Source organism: Mustela lutreola, chromosome 6 (genome assembly GCF_030435805.1).
Source record: "Mustela lutreola isolate mMusLut2 chromosome 6, mMusLut2.pri, whole genome shotgun sequence".
Classification (NCBI taxonomy): domain Eukaryota; kingdom Metazoa; phylum Chordata; class Mammalia; order Carnivora; family Mustelidae; genus Mustela; species Mustela lutreola.
The window spans coordinates 2,201,534-2,224,599 of NC_081295.1; the positions used below are offsets into that span (position 1 = coordinate 2,201,534).

The following is a 23,066-nucleotide window of genomic DNA, read 5'->3' on the forward strand; positions in this document are numbered from 1 at the left end:
CCAGCTCCTATCAGAGAACACGGACAGTACGTCCAGCGTCGGACAGATGCCAGAGGCCCCGAGTGGAGCTGCGATGCTTTAGAGAAAGCGACTGCTTACAGCGAGGACGTCCAGGGACAGGCTTTCCACAACCCGCACGCAGGGGACTTTTACAACAGATTACATCTCCACACGGCGCCGTGCACACACACCACGCGCACACGCCGGCAGGACGGAGGTCGGAGGCCATAGCGCGAGGACAGACGGACAGAGCCGCTCCCGGGCCGCGCGGGCCCACGTTCTGTCCCACTTCCTCTTGGCGCTCACGGCTGGGTTCCACGGTGACGTTACACCAGCGCGCTGTCGTGTCACACAATCGCAGCCCTCACAGACAAGCACCCGGCGAGCGCCTCCGTGACAGCGAGGCGGGCAGGAACTGAAAAACCTGCGCTAGAACCACGAGGTCTGCTCACTCACTGAAACCAGTCGAGTAGGTCTAGTTTACTCTTTATTAATAAAGGTGACTTTTAATAAAAACAAACATAATTTAATTCAAATAAAAAACACAAAAAACGTGGCGCACAATCACAGCTTCACGTCTGCATCACTCCCAGGGGCGAGGGCCAGCGACCCCACGGGCAGCACCGAGCGGGTACGAGACTGCCCACGGGCCAGCAGCGACTCCGTCCTACAGGGCTGTGAGGAAGCCACAGACCGTGCCCAAAGCTTGGCCCACGGGTCATGGTCTTAGGCCATTACTACTTTAATACGACCGACTCACAGATGGAAAGAGAAGCCCTCTCGGTGCTTCCAGATGTGTTCTGGAATTGGTTTCCAGGCATCTTTACACCCAATGAATTACAACGATAAAGACGACAGTCTGGGGACCAACAGCTTCTTCTGCGGACAGGGGAGGCGACCACGGATGCTGCTGGCGACAACTCGTGGATTAAAAGTCGTAACGACCCTAGATTTCTTCAAAACAAGCAACACTAGCGCACACAGGAGTATTTAATATAACCTTATCGGTCTAACAACCCTTCCAGACGGAAGGAAATCCAAATAAAGCAGACATGTCAACTCTCACTTCCGGTAATAAGCTTCAGGCCGCTCTGCGACCAGGGGCACCACACCGACAGTCACGTCTGCTTTGTCCTGGCTGGTGAAGCCACACACACACGCAGAGCTGTGGGAGCCTGCAGCTTTATTGAGACCTTTCAGGGAGCTAGAATACTCATGGTTTCCCGGGTTCGCTCCTCGAAATGAAGCTGAGTTGTCGGTAATCAACTTCCACAGACCAATGTGTAGCCAAACCAAATTAAGAACAGTGTATCTTCCACAAATGGCCTCAAATAAGAAGCTTTCGTTGAGTATAATGAAAACTTAATTTTTAAAAATATCTGCAGTCTTTTTGAAACACAAGGCACCAACAGGGAGCAGACATTCCAGCAAAGAGTGATTGTCTGGAGGGAAAAAAATGGAAGTGATCAGAGTCCTTTGTCCTTTGTTGATGAGAACACTTCTTTCTTTCTCGTCTATGCAACATCTTCCAGATAATCGGCAACGTCACTGAGCTGGGACACGGTCAGGTCCTGTGTCAGGTCATCAAGCTTTATGGTTCAAAAGAAAGAGAGAACCAGTATCAGAATGCAAGCAGAGTCATAAATAACCCTTACGATACGCTGCTGTACCTTGACTAGCATCTTGCGCTATACAAACTGCTTCACCTTCCGAAGTCCCTCCGTCTCTCCCTCTTCCCCCTATTTTGCTATCTGTGAGAATTACTAAAAGGCTGAGCTAAGAGCCAGACTGCACCACCACCACCACCACAGCGTGCTGAAACAGCCCAGCTGCAGCCCGTCCGGTGACGAGGCAGACCGCGGCGGCCTCCGGGGTGGGCACGAGGGGCCAGGTGGGAGGCAGACCGTGGACGCCGACCCGTGTCGGGAGTTCTGACTCAAGCTTACCCACAACCCTGGGAGGCAGACATTCCCACCAGCACTTCACAGACACACCAGCCAGGGACTCAAGGCCAAGGCTTGCCCAAGAACCGCAGTGCACGGCTGAGCATGGGCCGGGGCGGTGCCAGCTCAGACATGCGGTGTCTGCCAGCAAACGCTGCTTCTCTCAAAGGCCTTCTCGGCTGCTAATCCCCAGACGGCCACAAGCACGGACTCCCTCCTCATGCTGGGAGGCGACGTTCACCTCCAGGCTGCAGCGACCTCTAACCCGAGATGTCCGAGGGGTCCTCGCCCGAACGGGCCGCAGCTTTCCGTGGGCATGACGGGAGATGCTGAGAGGCTCGCTGACCTCTTCTGTGCAACACATCTCAGTACACGCCCCTGCCTGCCTAATAAAAAGGTCAAATGTGGCTCTGCAGGATGGACCCCTAACCATGGAGCCTGCATCCACTGTACTGTCCGCGCCGGCCTCTGCACCAGCCCTGACCCGCCGGCCGAGACGCCGCTCCGCCTCCTCCATCACACCCTCTCGTCCGCGCACCGAGGTCTATCCTCTATCCTGCCTTCCCCAAACAGGACTCTGGCGTCCGCTAACTGCACCGCTGAGGTGGCCAGTTCTTATCCAGAACCTGGGCCAGGAAGGGTCATGTCACAGCCTTCAACTGCCTTTCTGTAACTGTTGAACCTATACAGTCACCCCCGGCAAGAGACGCAGGCGTGAGTGGCGCTCCGCGGGCCACGGCCACACCGTACTTTGTCACTGGTGTTGAGGTCGTCGATCTCCACGGAAAGGTCCTCCTCGATCTCTTCCCCGACACTGAGGTCACTCTTCTCTGAGCGGTGGCTGGTGCTGGTTCGAGAGAAAGACAAGAAGAAGGAACACTGAAAATAAACATTTACATAAAATACAATAAAATGATACTCAGTCTCATGAATTTCCTACGAATTATCCCACTTGATCCTTAAAGTAACTTCATGAGCCAGAAACAGACGCATCACTTTACGAGGCAAAAGCAATGACCCACAGAGCGGACACGGACACAAGGTCAGGAAGGTGCAAACCCAGGTTTTTAATACTTCATCTACTACGTCATGCTACTTCTCAAAAAATGCTTATTAACTACTGCTAAAGAATCAACATAGATTCCCAACTGCAGGGGGGGTCTCTGTCAACGGCATGAAAATTCTGACTCTAACGTCACATTTCTGATCCTCTCCGTAACAAACACTATCTCCAAGCTATCAGGCACCTCGCTGGATTACACTGTCCCTACGTATGTAAAAAGATGACCTGAGACGCCGTCTGCATCAGAACAGTAACTGGTGGGGCCGTTCTTAAAACTTGCCGTGTGCCACCCTCCACCCCGCCACCACTGGACGTGGGGAAGCACGTGGGTCCCGGAGACCGGCCTCCTCGGAGCCGCTCTGCGTCTCTTCCCGGGGCCTCAGCTTTACCCACTGGCCCCAAGCTTCCTGGACGGAGCGCGTCTGCTCACTCTCTACGGCCAAACTAAGGCCTCCCAGCCCAGCGTGCAGATCCGCACGGACGGTCTGCCCCCACCTGCGATCAGCACGGACGGGAGCGTGTAACGCACGAACACGGGCACGAACGGAATCCTGTCACCGCCGGGTCAGAAACTGCCCCCGACGCCTGTGCCGCCCGACCCGCGCTCTCACCTGTTGAAGTCGTCAGCGTAGTCGTCGTCCTCTCCGGTCCCTGCCGAGTTTAGGAAAAGACACGTCACGTTGGTCCCAACACGCTCCACAACTCATCTGCGACCACACACACGTTTCCTCCGGGGAAAAACTACATTAACGCATTCTACTGCAGCATTAAAAAAGAAGTCGCCAGGATCAGAAAGACTGTTTTTAACCACACACGATATGAAAGCGAATGACCAAATAAAGTGCCTAGGGCATAATAAAAATGTCACGAAACGTAGTTAATACCTGGTCTTTTATTCCAAGTCCCCCAAAATCTAATCCATTGTATGTTTACTATTTGTAAAGTCATTTCAGATTAAATGATATTATATTCATGATAACAGCAAGTTATCATAACTGCTATACTTTTCTTTTAAAGATTTTTGGTCAGAGAAAAAGAAAGAGAGAGAGACGGTGAGGGCCGGAGCAGCAGCAGCTGGGAGAGGGAGACGCAGAGGCCCCGCTGAGCCGGGAGCCTGATAGGGAACTTGAGCCCAGGATGCCGGGATCATGACTGAGCTGAAGGCAGACGCTTCACGGACTGAGCCCCGCAGGGTCCCTGTTACCGACACTGTCAACTCCGCACAACCCGCAGAACGTTCAAAGGCTCACGAAGTGTGAAGAGGCAGGAGAGCCAAGTGAACGGGAGCATCTCCGTGAGACTCAACGACTTCAAATTCCGGCTCCGGCTGCGAGGAGCTCTCGGCCTGTGGGAGAACTAGGTAACCCTCCTCGGCCGTCTCCTCGGCTGTGATGATGGCCAAACCCACACCAGACACAGGCTCGTGTCAGGATCCAGCAGGCGCAGTGCTGGGCCCACAGCCTGCGACGCAGCCTGCCCTCCGCAGAAGGCAGCGGGACGTGGAGGCCGCAGATGGCCGGGGCAGCGTCCCGCGGCGGAAGGGCATCACCTCTACGCCTTGCAAACGCCCCTCCACATCGCCTGAGGGACACGTGAGGAAAGCAGACGTGAACCTCGAGGCGAAAACACAGAGGCCCACAAGAGCCATCCTGCCCAGGGATGCCCTGCATGTGGGAGACACATGGATATGGGGCGGCCGCCCTAAGCAGGGCGCAGACCACGAGGCCGCCGGCTGGGCAGCCAGCTGGGCTTGGGGGACACTGGTGTGGGTACGAGACGGCATCTACACAGACGCGTCACTGAGGGGTTCAAGCTCCTGGCTAGCGAGACAAGACAGTCCTCTCCCACTAAAGCCATCATCACTTGATGCATCTGTCAGATAGTGTGCGACTCCCAGGCGCCGAGGTACGACCCTGAGTAAGGGGTGTTCCTAGCCTCAAGGAGCCCACCCCGCAGTGGAGAGAGAGGCAGCCAACAGCCAGACAAACCAGACGCTGTTCGAGAGGCTGGAGAGAACTTTCTGAGGGGAAACCTACAGAAGGTACCAGACGTACAAATTATGGGGAAAGTGAGCTCCAAGAAGAAACACACGCCAAGGCCCAGAGTCGGGCAGGGGCAGTGATCCGGGAAGCAGTGAGAAGTCGACACATCCTCCAGAGCGCGTCTGCGGGCAGAGAGCAGAGACCAGACGATGGGCAGAGAGGGGCTGACAGGGGCCACCAAGGGCCTGGCAGGTCATGCTCGGGACTTTAGCCAAAATGCAAAGGGGGAGGGAGGTGTGGGAGAGAACAGGGAAGTGACGTGTGGTTTCCATCGGCCGTAACATCCGAGCCCCGCAGGGACAACTGCACTGGGGAGGGCGCGCCTGGGTGCGGCAGTGGCTGCGGGTCTGACTCTCCGTCTGACTCTCGGCTGCGGGTCTCAGGGTCACAGGATGGCGTCCCACATCCGGCTCCACACTCGCGACGGGGCCTGCTTGAGGGACTCTCCCTCCCCGTCCAGGCTGCCCACCACTCACATACACTCTCAAATAAATGTTTAAAAATAAAAAAGGGACTGCCTTTGCACAACCCGTCGTCAGTCTGAGTGGAAACCCCTCCCCTTGGCCCTGCCCCACAGGTGTTGGCAGAGAAGTTACTTCCTAGATGAGGCCTTTCCAGAAAGCCTAGGCCAGGGTAAGCCCCCCTACCACCCACTTTCACACCGTGCGTCTGGACTCTCAAACCCAGGCATCCGTTGCACCCGTCTGATGCAGGTCGTCCCCACCGGAACCCAAGCTCCACAGGGAAGGTCTGCGGTCTGCGCTCTCTCCAGGCCCGGCACACGGAGAGAGCCGAGATTCATGAAGACCGCCCGAACATCCCATCGCCAAGCGCTCACTCCAGGCTAAGCCATTTCATTTGCGCTTTTATTCTAAACATGATCGCCCTCAGGCAATCAGTGCTAAAATCAGATATCTAGTTACCTAATCCAAGTGATCCAATTTTATCACTGACCAATTTCAGATCTTTTAAAACTGTGCTTCCTCGTTTACCTGTGAAGGAAAAATATTCACATTAAATTGACTTTCAGAACACAACAATCTCTAAACCACATCATTTCTCTTCAGCCTAGGGTTTAGGAGTCAAACGTCCAAACCAAACACCAAGAAAGAATGACCAGCGATGCTGACGTCAAGCCCCGCAGGCCCGGCTCCCCACACACAACACCAGCCGTCACCGGCACCTGACCACCAGACTGTCCCGCGCCACCGTCTGCACCAAGTCTTGCCGGGCAGGAGTTCGTCATCTCACCAAGTTTACTTTCCTCTGAACTTCTCAATGTTGCTTTAATTTAATTGTTTTTCTATTTACCGAACTGACCTCACTGGTTATGCTTTCAGTCCCAAGTGCTCACTGTGCTGTCTACGTCTACAGCCCCTGACCAGTGTTAGAGCAACGTGATCGCGCCGAGCTAGACTCCTGCTGCAGGTGACGAAGACGGGGAGAAAGCACGAGAGGGAAACTGCTGGGCCACAACGGCAAACACTCGGCGAGGTTGCCAGATGGCTAAAGGCAGCCACACATCACCTCCTTGCCTGCCCTGGCAAATCCTACAGCCCCAAAACAGGATACAAAGAAGTTAGGAAATACTGCAAAATTATGTAAAATCACACCACGATTTCCTAATAAAGGTGTGCTTTTTAGAAAATGTTCTCAAAAGCGGCACATTTATACCCCTGGACACACTGTCGAGGAAATACATTCGCTCTGATACCGTGAATGAAGTTCACCCACACACGTCCGTGTTTCCTGCCTGCAAGTCCCTGGTGTCTTGCTGCCGCCCGCATGCGGGGAGGGGCAGGAACGGAACGGCGGCCACGGCGTTCCACGTCTGCTGACCACACCTCTCTGCTACACGTGAACACACACGACAGAGCCACACTCCGAACAATGAAACCTTAACTGCATGCAACCGAGACAGAGCTCGAGTAGGAGGCTGAGCGTCGGAGAAAGACAGACGCCGTGTGACTGGAACATGGGATTTAAGAAGCAGGTGATGGGGATTAGAAAACACCCATCATGGTGAAAAAAGTAAATCTAAAAATTCAAACACACACACACACACACACACACACACACACACACACACACACACACAAACACAGAAAGAAAGTGACGCCAATAACCAAAGTGGGAAAAAAAACGATGTCGGACCCACATCACCGCAGACCAAATATGCGAAGATTCCTATGATGATTCCTGTGGTATCACGGATTCTAGAAAACAAACTCTTAAAAACTGAATTTAAATCCTACTGACATGAGTCTAAATGTCCAACAAGAGAGAAATGACTTAGAATTGTTAACTACATAAGGCAGCTAAAAAGTCAGTTTCCTGAAGGTACTTGATGGCACAGGAAACACAACACAAAACGAAGCAAACACGACCGTTTTGGAAAGCGATGAAAAGGACCATCGCTGGTCAAATTAGGGGCTCCTCCTGCACAACAGACGACCACGTGGTACTTCGTCAACCACGAGAAAGCACGTCCTGAGCCCTCCCGGTCCGCGCCGCCAGCAAGCAGGCCCGGGGCTCCCAGGCACTCACCTTCAGAGTCCTTCAACGAGGGCGCTGCGCTGAGCGAGCCGGGTCCGCTCTTCAAGGGGGGCGCGTCGGAGAGCGAGGCGAGGCTTCCTGCCGGCTTACCAGGTTCACTTCTCCTAACCCGAAACAAGCGCACAGTTGGAGGCCACGCGTACGCTCGGCCACTAGGGCACGAGCACCGTAACGGAGCACGCACGCGCAGCGCTGGAGGGCGGCTGCCGCCTCGCACACTCAAAAGCAGCTCGGACGCCCACGGGGCGAGGCAGGCTGAGCAGCACCACCCGTGAGACGCCGCTCGCCCTCCAGCTACACGGCCGCTCGCCGTCTCCGTGCCCATGGTACTTATTGGAAGCCCCTCCCAGGGCCCGGCAATGCAGGCCAGGGTCAGCAGGAGGTGACCGGCACAGCTGTATCACGGGCAAAGGCGCCGCAGCCCCCCCAGCCGACCTCCCCGGCAGCCCTGCGCCTCCCTCCGGCCACTTCCCGCCTCCTGCCCCGCACCCCCCACGCCGGCGGGCACCTTCGCAGGCTGCTGCCGGCACACCTCGCCCCCCACCCGCCCCTAAGTGCGCCCATATGCTCCCTCCTTGCCGCGGACAGCCTCGGCAAGGGGGCACCCCGCACCCTACACATAGCACCGGGGGCCTAAGTCTCCCCACCCCCGCACAGCAGCCCCTCTCCTCGAAGGCCGGACTGTTCTCCGCAGACGCGCACTGCGAGCTCCCACCGTGGTTGCCTCGGCGCTGCTCCTCCACAGCCCTGAACAGCACAGCCCACCAGGAAGCCGCTCAGCACCTACACCGCCCCCCAGCCGTTCCCAAAGCCTCTCCAATACTTGGCTCCTTTGTCCCCTGCCCCCCACGCCGAACCCGCGATCCCATGACCCTTGCCTCCAGGCTGCTCTGGGCCAAGGCTCACTTTCGGACCTTAGCTCAAGGTCTCACTGGGGCCTCCCCCGTCCAGAGCTCCTCTCCTCTCGGTGCCGTTCCTTCTTCCTCCTCCTCCTCCCCTTGCTCGCCTCCAGGGGCCGCTCACTTCCCAGGTGGCCACCTCTGGGTGCCTGGGGCAGTAGGATCAAACACGGAGACCCCTCCCCTCGCCCCACGGCCGGCTTCACCTGTTCACCTGTGCGGCCACGACCTTCCCACCCCGACCCGTGAGACAAGTGCCCCACGCCGTCCCCTGGCCCACCCGCGCAGCCCCTCCCCCCCCCACGCTTCACCTGCAGCGGTGTCTTCCACCGTCCGGTCACTCGGCTGAAAACCCTGGGCTGCCCTTGATGTCACTTTATTCTCCAACACTTAGCAACAAACCCTTTTGGATTGAGCCTCAGAAGACATCCCCAAACCACCTGTTTCTCACCACTTTTGCCATCAACACTCACCCAGAGAACTCCCGACAACTGCTGGAGACCCAGCAGCCCAGTGAGCTGCTCGCTGTGCGGCTCAGACCCTGGGGTTCCCAGCGTCCCCGAGGGGCACAGCCACGCTCCTGCCAGAGTCAACGCCGTCCCCACCAGAGCCCGTTCCCACAACCGCCCCAGGCGTGCTCTGACCGGTCGCCCTCCTCTGCCTGCTGCTCGCCCTCCCAGAGCTCCGCTGTCGTCCTGGCTGCCTCCCACGAACTTGGGCTCTAGGCTCCACCGGCCCCCGAGCCCCCACCCCCGGGCCTGTCACTCCGGCCGCACCCACCCACCGCATGCAGGACTCTCGGTGCCTCGGTCCGTCCGCAGAGCGCAAGCTTCTGGAGGCGGGGCTCTGCCGTGCTCTGACCGGCCGGGCCGCCCCGGAACGCACCCGGCACAAGACGGGCTCACGCAGTCGACCCTTCCCTCCAGAAATCCTGATTATCTAGTTTTATCCCCAGCTGGAACTGTTTCACAACTTAAAAGTCTCCAAGGATAGAAAATGGGACTTACTTATTCAATAATTACAGAAGCTTCAGTAACTCATTTTTAAAATATAAAATATTAAGGAACCGTATTTTTAAGCCTCTACTTTGCTAATCCCAAACCACAGTTTACTCACCAACCATATGTTTTTTCCGGTTTAGGAACGGGATCATCGAAAAAAGAATCTCCTTCCGTATCGCCTTCATCCGGACAAAGACCAGCTTTGTCTTTGACATCTAGACTTTTGTTACTTAAGAAAGATCCAATTTTGGTTTCATGGGCCAGCAAGTGGAGGCCGCTCCTGCTCTTTGGTTCTGATGAGGAGACGCTCGTGTCACTCTGACTGGTATCACTGCCGGTCTTCTAGAAAGAGAGAATGGGACAGGCCGGAGATCTTCTTGGTGAAATGAACACGAGTGCGCTATGGTACGTAGCAAATGTCACACAAACATACGCGGATCTGTGTCTACATGTACAGGTGAGGGGGGCGAGCAACCGCAGGACCTGACAGTCTCCCCCAGGTCGCGCACAGCCAGCGTCTGAAGGAGAGACGTGGACGGTGCTGTGTTCATGCCGCCCTCCGACTCCCACTAACTGGAGATACCTTCACCTACAGCATTTACAAACAAACCTCCCCACCTAAAATTAACTTCTGCATTCCTCTTAGGTGCACATCACTCCTTCAACGATGATCTTAAAAATCAGTAAATTTCCCACTTGCAGAAAGGAGAAGGCATTACTAGGAGCAAAGGTAGATCAGTTCCCATAAATGAGCCAAGTATTAAAACGAAGTGCCCGTCAGTAAAAACAGCAATTTTCCACCCAACACAAACACGACAGGTGTCAAGGTGAAAGATGTGGCCTTGCTCACCACCGTCCGAGGGCACACAGGCTGCTGAAAGCACTGGTCTGAGTCAGACTCTCAGCTAACTTCCTCTCGTCCGGGCACCCAGGCAACACAGAGGGCTCTGGGCCCCTTGACTCTGTCTCGCTAATCTGGTGACACTGACACAGAACAGGCCGGTGCATCTCTTGCTCCATGACGACGTGTTACCCTCTGCTTGGTCAGACTGTCTACGTCAGTGACAGACATGACTGCAAACACCACCAACCAGGCTGGTCACAACAGAGGGCACAGACACCTCCGGAGAGCCCTCCCGTCCGCCCACAGGTCATGTCCTTCTCCCCCCAACAGCGGCCAAGGGTGTGGGGGACAGGCTGGGGCTTTGCCGCGGACACGGAAGAGGGAACAGGCAGACATTTCAGTCCCGTGCCCAGAAAGTGAAAAGGTCTGGAGCTTGGCTCTTAACACCGATGTCACACTGTTCAGCTAACTCATATGAAATTGTAGTTTCTGTGGCACAGAAAGGGGGCACAGGAGAGGGTCGTGTGTGTCCGACACCTGGGCTGTGCGAGAGACTCTCCCAAGAAGCACGTGGGACAGGCCAGCCTTGTCCTACCACTAAGCACACGATCCTAAGGAACTAAAGCTTCACAGGCATGAGTGACCCCAGGATTTCCCAAACCTGACTAGTGCTGAGCGCTGAGAAAGAAGGCATGTGCAGCTGGGGAGAAGGTTCTGGAGAAGACACTCCCCGAGGATGGCCCTTCGCTACGTGCAGGCACGGAATGGGGCGTGTGTACGGAGATGCGCGTTTCCCCTTCCACGCTGGGCAGGCGAGACTATGCTACAGGGCTTCGGGGGCCCTGGACACCGCTGCGTGTTCCGGAAGTTATCAGTACAGAGCAGCCGATTTTCCTAAGGGACACGTCTGGAAAAATAAATACCATACCAAGTTTCCATCCCTTAGACGACATTGGGTATTTTCAGAGGGCGGAAACATTTTGCAACTTCCTAACGACTTTCTTGAGATGAGCAAACACAGAGAAGCCACGACCATCCACGCGCTCCTCATCCAGGCCCACAGCAACCTGTACTTATACATGTCGAACACTGGTTTTACATCTTTTCAAAGACCTACTCATTTGGAAATATAAACCAAGTCTTGTGATATTTAAACCCATTTCCAATTACAGATCCTGAGATCCTCCTCAAAACATTCCTGAGAAGACGAAGGACCGGTTTGAAGCAAAATGGCATGTCCATGAAAAGCAACTTTACAAAAACCATAATCATCCCAATAAAGTCGGCCTTCCCCGTGCACGACTTAAGTCCCCATGATGAACCACCTAAACTCGTACCTACCATCTACCCAGGACTAGTTTCGACCAATTTCAGCAACAGCCCTGCCAGAGGAATGAAGGCCAGTTTGAGGAAGACGAGTTTCATGGACAATCACACTCCCATGTTCAGCAAAATATATATTTTGAAAAACAATAATCAGTTTGTTTTAAAACTCTAGTTCTAGGTATCTAGGAAGTAAAATTTAAAAACATTTGATCTGTTTTGGAACTCTTCTCAAAATCCATTTCTAAACCACACAGAACTGTGTGCTTCTAACTACGGCTATCTGTTCACCAAAAGGACTGCTACTCAGCTGGGTTACTGAGAACTCCCTAAACTGAATTCCAAGTCAGTTTTAGGTTAGGAAAAACTCACACACGAGAAAGACTTATCAAAACATCTATAAATTACCATGCAAGTACTACAGAACTTCAAGAGCCATTTCCAGGTAGGAAATCCAAATCTTCTGGGCAATAAGAAATCAAGTCATGACATAAGCCCTGGGATCTGTTTTAAAAACCTCCGAAGTGCTAAGGCATTGTCCGGGGTTTTTTGTTTTTGTTTTAATTTCTTCTCAGCGTAACAGTATCATTATTTTTGCACCACACCCAGTGCTCCATGCAATCCATGCCCTCTCTAATACCCACCACCTGGTTCCCCAACCTCCCGCCCTCCCCACCCCCCGCAAATTCAAACTCCTCATATTGTTTTTCAGAGTCCACAGTCTCTCATGATTCACCTCCCCTTCCAATTTCCCCCAACTCCCTTCTCCTCTCTAACTCCCCATGTCCTCCATGCTATTTGTTATGCTCCACAAATAAGTGAAACCATAGGATAATTGACTTTCTCTGCTTGACTTATTTCACTCAGCATCATCTCCTCCAGTCCCGTCCATGTTGCTACAAAAGTTGGGTATTCATCCTTTCTGATAGAGGATACCCCATAGTGTATATGGACCACATCTTCCTTATCCATTCATTCAAAGAACCAAGGGCATCTTGGTTCTTTCCAGTTTGGCGACCGTGGCCATTGCTGCTATAAACACTGGGGTACAGATGGCCCTTCTTTTCACATCTGTATCTTTGGTGTAAATACCCAGTAGTGCAATTGCAAGGTCACAGGGAAGCTCTATTTTGTCTCACCTCTTGGCTTCCAACAGTGCTTAATTCTAGCTACGCAGATTCTCCCTGACTCTCAGCACCAGCTTCTCCACAGCTCAGCCAGAGGGAGGCAAGTAGCTAACTGTGTGTCTAAGACAAGGACTTGCCTTGGAATTCACCGTCTAGACAGCCTCACAGGCCTCAGGATAGGGTTACAGAGTCCCCCCAAGAAGATGAAGCCCTAATGCCCAGACTTCAGAGCGCCCCTCACTTACACAGAGTGTCACGACCAATGCGACTAGTTACACTGGGTCAGGCTACAGGGGGCAGACCCCTACCCCACTGTGCCCAGTGCCCAGCAGGCAAGGATGCTCGGGGAGAGCACAGGTGAACAGGACAGCGGGGACGGGTGAAGGGTCTACCAGGCAAGGGACACCTGGGACCATGGGCAAGAGACTGTCCCCCAGCCCGCAGGAGGGACAGCCGCGCAGACGCCTGATCTCCAGCCTGCAGCCTCCAGAAGCGTGGTTTAAGTCACCAAATTCGTGCACCTTCTCACAGCCCTACGTACAGGTATTTAAAATGAAAAACTAGAACCTATGATAAACTTTGTCTTTTCAGAAAACCAAGAGACCTACTGAATGGCACAAAAGCAGGCATTAAATTCCCTTAGACCAATCTCAAGGCTAAAACTTCATGGTGAATTAGTGCAAAGTTGCAAGAAAGTTTGAGTATATACATAATGGTCTACAAGTTCACTTACACATCTGGATTTCAGTCACTTCTAGATTAACAGCAAATGAACCTCACAGAGAAACAAGTGTCACATTGAAAATAACTACGTGGCTCTCTGCTCAGCAGGGAGCCTGCTTCCTCCTCTCTCTCTCTGTCTCTGCCTGCTTCTCTGCCTGCTTGTGATCTGTCAAATAAATAAATAATCTTTTAAAAATAAAAAAAAGAAGAAAAGAACTATGAATTTCCCAAGAGCCAAAATGTGAATTATCACCAGAGTGTCTTAAGAACCTAAAAAATGAATTTTATTTTTCTAAGCTCGTAACAGAGAAACATCAAAGCTAAAAAATACCCAGTTTTGCAGAAGTATTTAAAAATGCACAGTATGAATTCCCTCCTCAACCAGACCTCAAGGCCCCAGCTTCCCTCTCCCACCCCACCAGAAGTGTTTTCTTGACCCATGATTTAAACAATTTTACTACAGTTCTAAGGCACATTTTTTAAAATTTATTCACCTAGAACATACACTGTGGAATTCTAGAACCACAAAACAAACATTTAAACTCCTCTAAAAACTGTTTTTCTAGAAAACCTCTGTCCCTCTGCTCTACGGACGATCCGTCACTGCTGCAGACGCCCCTTACCTCTGGCTGACACCAGACTCTGCGCAGCCGCTCGGCTCCGTCCCCCGTCCCGGCGGCAGCCTGGGGTCAGCGGATCCGAAGTAGCCAGGCACTAGGGCTGTGGGCTCAGGGCCAGGAATGCTGCTCACCCGAGCGTACTGTCCATCCCGCCTGGGGCTGGGGCGGAGTAAGGGAATGACTGTACTCGGTTCACCTAGAAAGCCCTGGGCGAGAAAGACCCACAAAAGTGTGGCCCCCCTCCCCCGCCCGCAACACACTTACTCCGTGGTCTGCATCACAGCCCTCATCAGCATCAGCGGGGCTTAGGACAGAATTTTAAAAACCAGGAACAACAAATAAAAAAAGTCCTTTTTTAGGAACTTGAAGCAAAAAATAACTCAACAGGTACAGTTTGAAAACACCTGAGAGCTGATCACGAAAAGGATGATCATTCCTATTACGTTACATAATACAAAGAGCATATTAGTCTAAATATTAAAACAAGAAACATCTAGGGGCGCCTGGGTGGCTCAGTGGGTTAAGCCTCTGCCTTCGGCTCAGGTCATGATCTCAGGGTCCTGGGATCGAGCCCCGCATCGGGCTCTCTGCTCAGCAGGGAGCCTGCTTCCTCCTCTCTCTCTCTCTCTGCCTCTCTGTACCTGTGATCTCTGTCAAATAAATAAATAAAATCTTTTAAAAAAAAACCCAAAAAACAAAAAACAAGCAACATCTAACTCTTAACTAGCCGGCCGACGTTAGCGGCCCTACCTGACGCCTGCTGCCCTGTGTGACGGGCACTGTCCTCCCTCAGCCGAGTGGCCCCACGTCCGGCAGGAGGAAAGTGTCTGCAAGGAAGCAGAGCAGTCCGGAGGCCAGCTCGGCGGGAGTGTTCCCATTCGGTCTTCAAGTTTCGAGAAACACCCCCAGGGAACGCTTCCCCACCTCGGCCTCTGACGCCCACATCCCGCCGTCACCGTGTCCCTATGGTAACAAGCAGCAGCCCCGGAACCGGGCTTCACGCCCAGCCGAGGTTCCCTCCAGCCCTGTGCGCTGCTGTGTGTGCGGACAGGGCGACGACAGCAAGTGCCAACCGCCTACTCACTTGCACGCACGCACATGCACACGCGCACACACACACGCTCTTTACAGTTCATTTCTAACACGAGCACTGCCTCTCTGAGAGCCCAGGGTCACCTTCCGGAACACGACACGTAAGGAGGCCTCTGGGCGGCGCACCGGGCGCCCAGCAGGCAGGGTCACCCGCGAGAGCCCACACACCCGGCCACGCCACCGCGCCCCGGAGCACGGCCCCGCCGCACAGGCAGCCCGGCGTGGGGACTCCCCCGTGCTGAGAATGCTGTGGCCCCGGGGACCGCACGGCGACCGGGCCAAGCAGCGCGGCCGAGGGCACTGGCTCCGGGCTCACCGGCGGCCGGACGCAGCCACAGCGCACGCTGGGAAAGGCACCTCCGGCCGAGAGCAAGGAGGGAGAGGGGGAAGCTTCAAGGTGACTCGGGCTCTTGGGCCAAGAATACAAGAAACGAACCGAGAGAGGCCGGACGGCGGCCCACGAGCCAGGGCAGGGCCTGTCCGGATCCCTCAGCCCCCGAGGTCAGCGCCCCCGAGGGCCGCCCCTGCAGAGGGAGGGAGAAGTCTGGGCCACATGGCCGTGGGGTGCAAAGTGACGATTCGTCTTGAACGTGTTCTTGGTTTAGAAGATCCGGAGCCTTCCAAAAGTTGGAACCAATAAATGATAAAAACGTAAGGCCATGAGGTACGCTTCTAACTTTCCTCACAAGTCTGAGAAACTGATCCGAAGTATCTTTACAAATATGCCATCGCGTATTCTCAGTCCTCTTTCTGGAGGAGGGTCTCGGCGCCCCATCAGACCGTCACCAGCACAGTGGGGCCCGCAGGGGACCCGCCTCGCCACAGTCCTGCAGCTCCCGCCAGGGAACAGGCCGCACCTGCTTGCTAAGTAACCTCCCGAGTCTCCGCGGGCGGGAACACGAAACACCTGAGCGGAGTAACGGGGACGCACTGGTGAGACCACCAGAACTAAAGCCAGCTACCGCAGCAAATACAATTTCTTTAAAAATTGTATTTTTAATTTAATACAAAATTTAATACAAAATAATTATTTAACTTTGAAGGTCTTCCATAGGCTACTCATCAAGCAAGTGTCAGAAGAACCGAAGACTCTCCTGGCACCAAACGTGAAGTGTCTCATTCCAAACAAGTGCGAGCGCAGTGATTAGCGCATTTAAGACCCGCAGTATTTAAATGTTCAAAGCAGCGCACCTACTGGCTTGTGGATTTCTGGCACGTTCCGGGAGGAAGACGAGGCCGCCGAGGGCCCACCGCCGCAGAGCTGGCCCAGGCCTGCGAGGCCCCGCAGGTCCCCCGGGAGCCGGGGCTACGAGGGAGAGCTCCTCGACGGGAGGGCTCGGACACGCTGCCGAAGGCTCAACACTCACAAAAATGTCTTGAAAGAAACGAAGTGTGGCCTTTAATTTATCAACTCTAACTTACCCAAAAAGTAGTTTCTCTATTTACCTCAGATGAAAATCTTAACATGAAGAAGATGTATATACACCCGTCTGCTCAAAAGGAAAATACCTATTCTGCCAAGAAAAGAAGGAATTCTCAAACTGACAGCACATCTGTAAAATCCCACAGTATGATTTTCACCTGGGTAAAAATCGAGAAGTCAAATTACTTTGTGTTTTAGGCCCCAAGGCTTGATCACAGGCTGACCACAGCCGGGACACAGCGACACCAGCACAGAGCACTGCGCTCGGGTCCAGGAGCGGGCTGGGGCCCACAGGAGGCCGGCAGAGCCCGTGGTCTGCCGCGGCACGGCTGCTTCTTCCCTCTGCCCCCTCAGCGTGTTACCTTGGCACCAGACTTCTGCCCGCTTGTCTTCTTCTTACCTTGTCCTTTATACCTTGGTATCTGAGCATGAGAATAAAATGACATTTTACTAAAAAGTATTTATCTTTACAAAGAAACTAATCCATAACCAAACTAATAAAATTTCCTATTAGAAAAGCTCTCAAGGGCATGCCTGGGTGGCTCAGTGAGTTAAGCATCTGCCTCCAGCTCAGGTCATGTTCCCATGGTCCTGGGATCAAGCCCCAAATCTGGTGGGGGAAGGGGGTCCCTGCTCGTGGAGAGTCTGCTTCTCTCTCCCTGATGCTCCCCCGCTGTTCTCTCTCTCAAGTAAATAAAATCTTTAAAAAAAAAAAAAGCTCTGAAGAACGGAGAACCTAATCGTTATGTTCCTTTCTGAAACCCACATTTTTTTTTCTCATTCCTTAACTCTCTTCTCTTCCCATGGTTCACGTGGCACGTAACGACTGTGCCTCGCGGAGACTGGGTCCCACAGTCCCCCCACGGCCACCGGCCGCTGTGGGCAGAACCACGCTCCGGTCGGTGCTCCGTGGCAAAGCCAGGCCTGGCCTCCAGAGAAGCCTCCCCTAAGAGCTGCCCCGGCCTCCCCTCGCCTCGCTTGGGAGCACACAGAGCGGGTTTCTGCGGGTCGGGCCGGACCCTTGGCTTGGACACAACATCCCACAGCCCCGAGTGCTCTCCATGGCGCCCAGCCTGACCAGGTGTCCTGAGAGCCCACCATGATTCAAAGACCACCGAGAGAGGACAGACAACTGGGAAGGAAAAGGTGAGCAAAGTGCTGAGACCCCGATCCGCAACCTCAGAACTACAGGGAACTGCAGCTCCCCTGCCGCCAGGAGACCTCCTCTTGCCACGAGTCGGCCACTGCCCTGTGGGCACGACCACGGCCCCCCACGGGCCTCCCCGCCGCACCGGCGGCCGGCAGGGGCGAGGAGCACCGGGAGACAGCTGGAGGACAGCTCGCTGCTCTCCAAGTCCACCTCTACAACGACCAGCACTTCTCTGTGTTTCAAGCAACAGATCCTGACTGACTTAAAGGATCCTCATCATAGTTCTTAGATCTTGAAAATAAAATTTGTGTAGAGAAAATACATCAAAGACTTTACTCTGTCATCCTGAAGACACACCCCGTGCACAAGGCCCCTGCTGCTGCTCTGCTTCCCAGAATAACGATCTGCTACAAAGAGAACTTCCCGAGAGCCCAGTGCTACAGGGACTGATCCTCTGGAAAATGTGTTAACGTTCACCCCGTCACAGCCAGACATGAGCACAGGAAGCAAAGCTTTTTTACCGAGGCTCCTGTATCTGACAACTCACTTAAAGGGACGTTTTAAATTTACTCACAACCTTGATCTCTCTGTAACCATGGTGACAGCCTCCCGGGAGCATGGAAGGAACCCCCCCCACCCCCCCCAGAGAAGGCTAACTAGATCTCGGAGCGAAGGGACAGCTACAAACAGCATGACGGTCTCTTCCCTCGGCTGGAAATAAACCATATAATCCTTTGATTCCCAAATTGAAAACATGAAAAGGAGCAACACCATCAAAGACCCAGTAACCAAATCACAGGGGCTGCTCCCTGGTGTGTGAGTCCAGGCACCTGACAGAGAGGAACCCCCAAGAAGTCACCTCATTGCAGAGGTCCCGCTGTGGCCACGAGTCACGACACCAGCAGGCCCACACAGTGGGCTCCAGGGCCTCACCCTCATCCTGCAAAATGGGAGTCACGGCAATGATCGCAACACACCTGACCCCAACCAGTGCTCGGGTAGGACTGCTCGGCTGTACCAACACAGAGGGCGCTGCAACCAGGCCCGAGACAACATGTCCCCTAACGGGCACGCTCTATCCGCTCCTGGGACCCTGGACTTTCAATTCCAGTGTTCCGCTCAGCACTTTTCTCCAATACATCAAACTCCTGCCACCAGAGGCCGTAATTTTACCAACCCATAAGCCACACACACCTCCAGAGCGCACACGTTTTATTATAAATCCTCCCAATAGCTCATTAATATAAAAAGCCATTACGATTTACAATTCTAAACTGGCCATCCATCTTCAACACTCAACATAATAATATCCTGGAACAACGGCCAGGAACCCAGTCTCCTAGAGCTAGGATTTATAATGAAAAGTAAATCCTCTGCCAACTAAGGAAGAAAATTTCCCAAGTACCGAATGAGTCCCAAACCCCCACAATTCCGTGATTCAACACTGCGTTCCTTCCTAGGGCACAAAATTCAAAACACTCCCAAGAGAACACGTTTTAAATACATGCTTCGTTAAAGGGAGAAACGCGATGTCAAGACAGTGCACGGCACTTGCGCTACAAACAGAACCTGCACCCAGGAGGACGAGGAGGGGAAGCCGAGCCCCGGGGGGTCTGAGCGCAGAAGCACCCCCCCCCCCCCCGTGCCCGCGGCCCACCGGGGAGTCAGAGCGCAGAAGCCCCCGTGCCCGTGGCCCACTCACCTTACTGGGATTGCTGTGAGCACTGGTTTTGCCTTCTGGTGACTTTGGTGGAGAATGAACATCAGACAGCTCTAGTGCACCCTGAAATATTTCAGTTTCAGATTAAAACATATTTTAAAATAAAACATAAATATACTATTAAGCTTCAACAGAATTTTGGCATTTAAAACCACTATACAATATTGGTGTTTTGAACTTTCTAAATAATATAAATATCCTTATTAGATTTTCACCAATTGTACTCCAGCAAAAATAAAACAAAACACACTTGGATTCTAATTACCCACACATCTGACCCTGTCACCCCGAACAGGCTGCTCCGTGCTGGGCTGAGCGCGCCCGGAGAAGCCCTCCCTGGGGGCCCCGCCGTGGGGGGCAGCCGGCCCCGGGACTCGCACGCACCTGCTCGCACCCCCTCCGGCCCCGCTCCTCCTCCACTGCGCCCCGAGTCCCGAGCGGCGGCTGTCTGCGGACGCGGCACACCCTGCAGAGGCCCTACCGCCGTCCCGACCTCCTCTGCGCCGGCTGCGGTCCTCTCACCCCCCGAGCACGGACCGCCCCGCACGGCCCCGCACGGCCCCGCGCCGTGCGCAGCATCACAAAACCGCCGCCGTCGGGGCACCTGCTGGTCCCTTCCCCGCACTATGCTGAACTCAAAGAAGAAAGGTTTCAGTGTTTCTTGGACGGAAACGACCTCCTGAGATTCAGCCACGACCTGGTTACAGCTCGGTGACCGCGTGCGTATCAAATGTTGGCTATTTGATACGAGAGTCCCACCTCGACTCCAGCACTTGGAACAGGACCCGTGCGGCTCTCCACACCCGCGGCTCCCCTCCAGCCGCTGACTTCTGGCACGGCCTCCTCTTCTCCCGGGCCGAAAACCCCGTTTCACGGTCGCAAACTTTTCTTCCTCCCGTGTCCTCCTGAGACCCAACCGTCTGCCGTCTTACTCATTTATCGAGTCTTGTCACTTCTTCCTTTACAGGGGAATCTTTACCTGCCCATTTGTGTCTGCGTTTATTGCCACCAGTCCTTCTAGATGAGCGTTCCAGAAGATTCCACTTCTTCTAGGCTTTGACCTTCTCCGATCTCACCTTCTAACCTTCACAAATTCATCTTCCAAATGAGTACTTCCTCTGCACAAGTCTGCAAAAGCTTCCCACCGAGCCTGAACACAGGGTCTGTTCAGAGCCCCTGTGGGGGCGCCCAGGTGGCTCAGCGGCTTGAGCGTCGGAGGCTGGGTTTCGGCTCAGGTCATGATCTCAGGATCATGGGATCGGCCCCTCGTCGGGCTCCCGCTCAGCGAGGCGTCTGCTGGGATTCTTTCTCCCTCTGCCCCTCCCACCATGTCTGCTTCCTCTAAAATAAACAAATAAATCTTTTAAAAAAAGAAGAAGAATCCCTGTTGGGTTGGGATGGACCCTGCAAAGGATACAACGGTGAGACCAAGCCCTTGTCCCAGCCAGGGGATGCGTGGGGAGGAGCAGGCCACCGCGGGCGGCTTCCACACCTGCGCAGAGCCCAGCCCTCCGTTTCGAGAGCCGCCAGCAGAGAGGGAGGAAGAGGGAGCCAGCCCAGAAGGCAGAGTGGAAGAGAGACCGTGAGTGAGGACACTCCACAGCTGGGTGTGGGGACGGTGCCCCGCTCCAGGTGGAGAGCAGACAAGGGGAAGGCAAGAAAGCAAAAGCCACTTTTAAGCAGAACCAAGTCTGGCTGAAGCACAAGGTTCCACATTTCACAAAAAGGCATAAAACCGGAAAGGTGGTTAGGCGCCACATCACACAGGATCTCAACACCAAGGCCAAGGACCCTGGGAGCCAGCTGGCTGCCACCGCACAGTGACGGCAATCTGTAAAGAGCGGAGCAGAAGATGAAGCGCTGAACTTGAAGATGAAGTCAGCAAGCCTGAAGGGCGCACACTGACCGTGGAGCGCGCTGGCAGAGGTGCTGGGGAGCAGGACCCGAGCGACGGCAGGTGCTCGTGGGGAGCAAGGGGGCTCACAACCTAGTGCTGGGACCCGCCATGCCGGGGGACAGCCAACGCCCTGCAAGACCCACTCAAAGTCACGGCAAAGGACGTGGGGCACAGCAACCTGAGTCTTAAGGTGGTCTGCAAACGCCTTTCCATGAAAGCATCACTGAGTTCAACGGGCTGAAAAAGCTAGTTTTCTTCCCCAGCATCAGAAGTCAGAGGTTAATACAACCTAAGAAGAGGCTTTCCCCCCTCCAAGTTAGAACGCTAGTGAAGACGGGAAAGCCAAAACGGACACCTGCGAGCTCCCAATTTTAAATATGAATCTGACCATCCATTTATGTCTGTACAGAGACACACGACCAGTTAAAACGAACACCCCCGTATCAAGAGGGGGAAAGTAGCAAGGAGCGGGTATTTCATAACGGTTTCAAACTTTCATGAAGTAAAACGACCTCTTGATGTTACAAAAGTCTTCTCGTGTGTCCGTTTGACAGACACCCAGCTTGGCATCAGGGCCAACTGACAGGGCCGGCTTCAGATCCACCAGCCAGAAAGACATACAAAGAACACATTTCCTGACTTTTCATTTTCAAACCAACCCAACCAGACAAGAAATCTCTGACGGGGCCTCAGTCTGAGGCAGACGCCCTGTCTAGCAGCAGATGGAGCTCTGCAGCGACCAAGTCTGCTTTCTTCCACGGCGCGCTGCTGCCGCAGGGGACAGAGACTCCTCCCTGACAGGACTGGGCCACGGGCTCGAGCAGAGGCAGCTCCGTGGACTGTAAGCAGGAGTCACAGAAGCACAACCGACACAAGCAGAGAAACCGGGAGCAGGAACTGGAAGCGGGAGGACGAGATGCTTCACCTTCTGCGACTCCGGCTTCGCTCGAGTGAATGAAGCCTGTTTCATCACACACGATGCACATGTGCTAGGGAGTGTCCAGGGGGTCTGTGTGGGGAAGAGCTGGAGACCAGCTTCACGCTGGGGAAGGACGGAGCTGGACATAGGAGTCACCAAACAGTAATGAGGACAAAATGACCAACAATGACGACAAAGGCCAACGCTCGCAGGTCCCTACACAGGAAGCTGCTGCCGAGCCTTCCCGACCCTGACTCCCCGCAGCTCTCACCACCACCCGCGAGGCCGTTCTTCCCATCATCCCCACGCCATGAGTGAGCAACCTAAAGCCCGTGGAGGTCAAGTGACTTCAGAGAGTCACACACAGGACATGGCAGAGCTGGGACGTGACCCCAAGCATCCTAGCTCAGCCCACGCTCCTGCTTCTGAGCTAAGGGAGGACACACCAGGGCACGGGGGCCACCAGCACCACACAGCTGAACCCAAAAGCCGCTGCAGCGCCCCCACCCCTGCCATGCACCCTTCTGCTGCAGCGCCCCCACCCCTGCCATGCACCCCTCTGCTGCAGCGCCCCCACCCCTGCCATGCACCCTTCTGCTGCAGCGCCCCCCACCCCAGAGCCCCGTCCCTGCCCCTCACTCCAGCACCCGGCCCAGCACCCAGCCAGCCACAGCCCCTGCTCCTGGCCCAGCTCTCCACAGCCTCCTTAGGACACCTCCTCAGT

At 54.3% G+C, this 23,066-nt stretch overlaps 1 protein-coding gene across 5 annotated transcripts in view; it reads right to left on the bottom strand.

Annotated features, from left to right (window-relative positions):
• Positions 1 to 474: 474 nt before the first annotated feature.
• Positions 475 to 23,066, bottom strand: part of CEP43 (centrosomal protein 43) — a 29,591-nt gene continuing 6,999 nt past the window's right edge. Inside the window, exons 6-13 of one of the 5 annotated variants that reach the window (XM_059176544.1) lie at positions 19,509 to 19,589; positions 17,019 to 17,078; positions 9,620 to 9,846; positions 7,596 to 7,708; positions 5,972 to 6,040; positions 3,618 to 3,657; positions 2,607 to 2,790; positions 475 to 1,589 (exon numbers count right to left, since the gene is read on the bottom strand). In XM_059176544.1, the coding sequence (XP_059032527.1) occupies positions 2,634 to 2,790; positions 3,618 to 3,657; positions 5,972 to 6,040; positions 7,596 to 7,708; positions 9,620 to 9,846; positions 17,019 to 17,078; positions 19,509 to 19,589 (747 nt within the window). In that variant the 3' untranslated portion in view covers positions 475 to 1,589; positions 2,607 to 2,633. Of the gene's footprint in view, positions 1,590 to 2,606; positions 2,791 to 3,617; positions 3,766 to 5,971; positions 6,041 to 7,595; positions 7,709 to 9,619; positions 9,847 to 17,018; positions 17,079 to 19,508; positions 19,590 to 23,066 lie in introns of those variants that run through there. The other 4 variants (XM_059176543.1, XM_059176545.1, XR_009354425.1 and 1 more) reach the window with 4 other exon arrangements.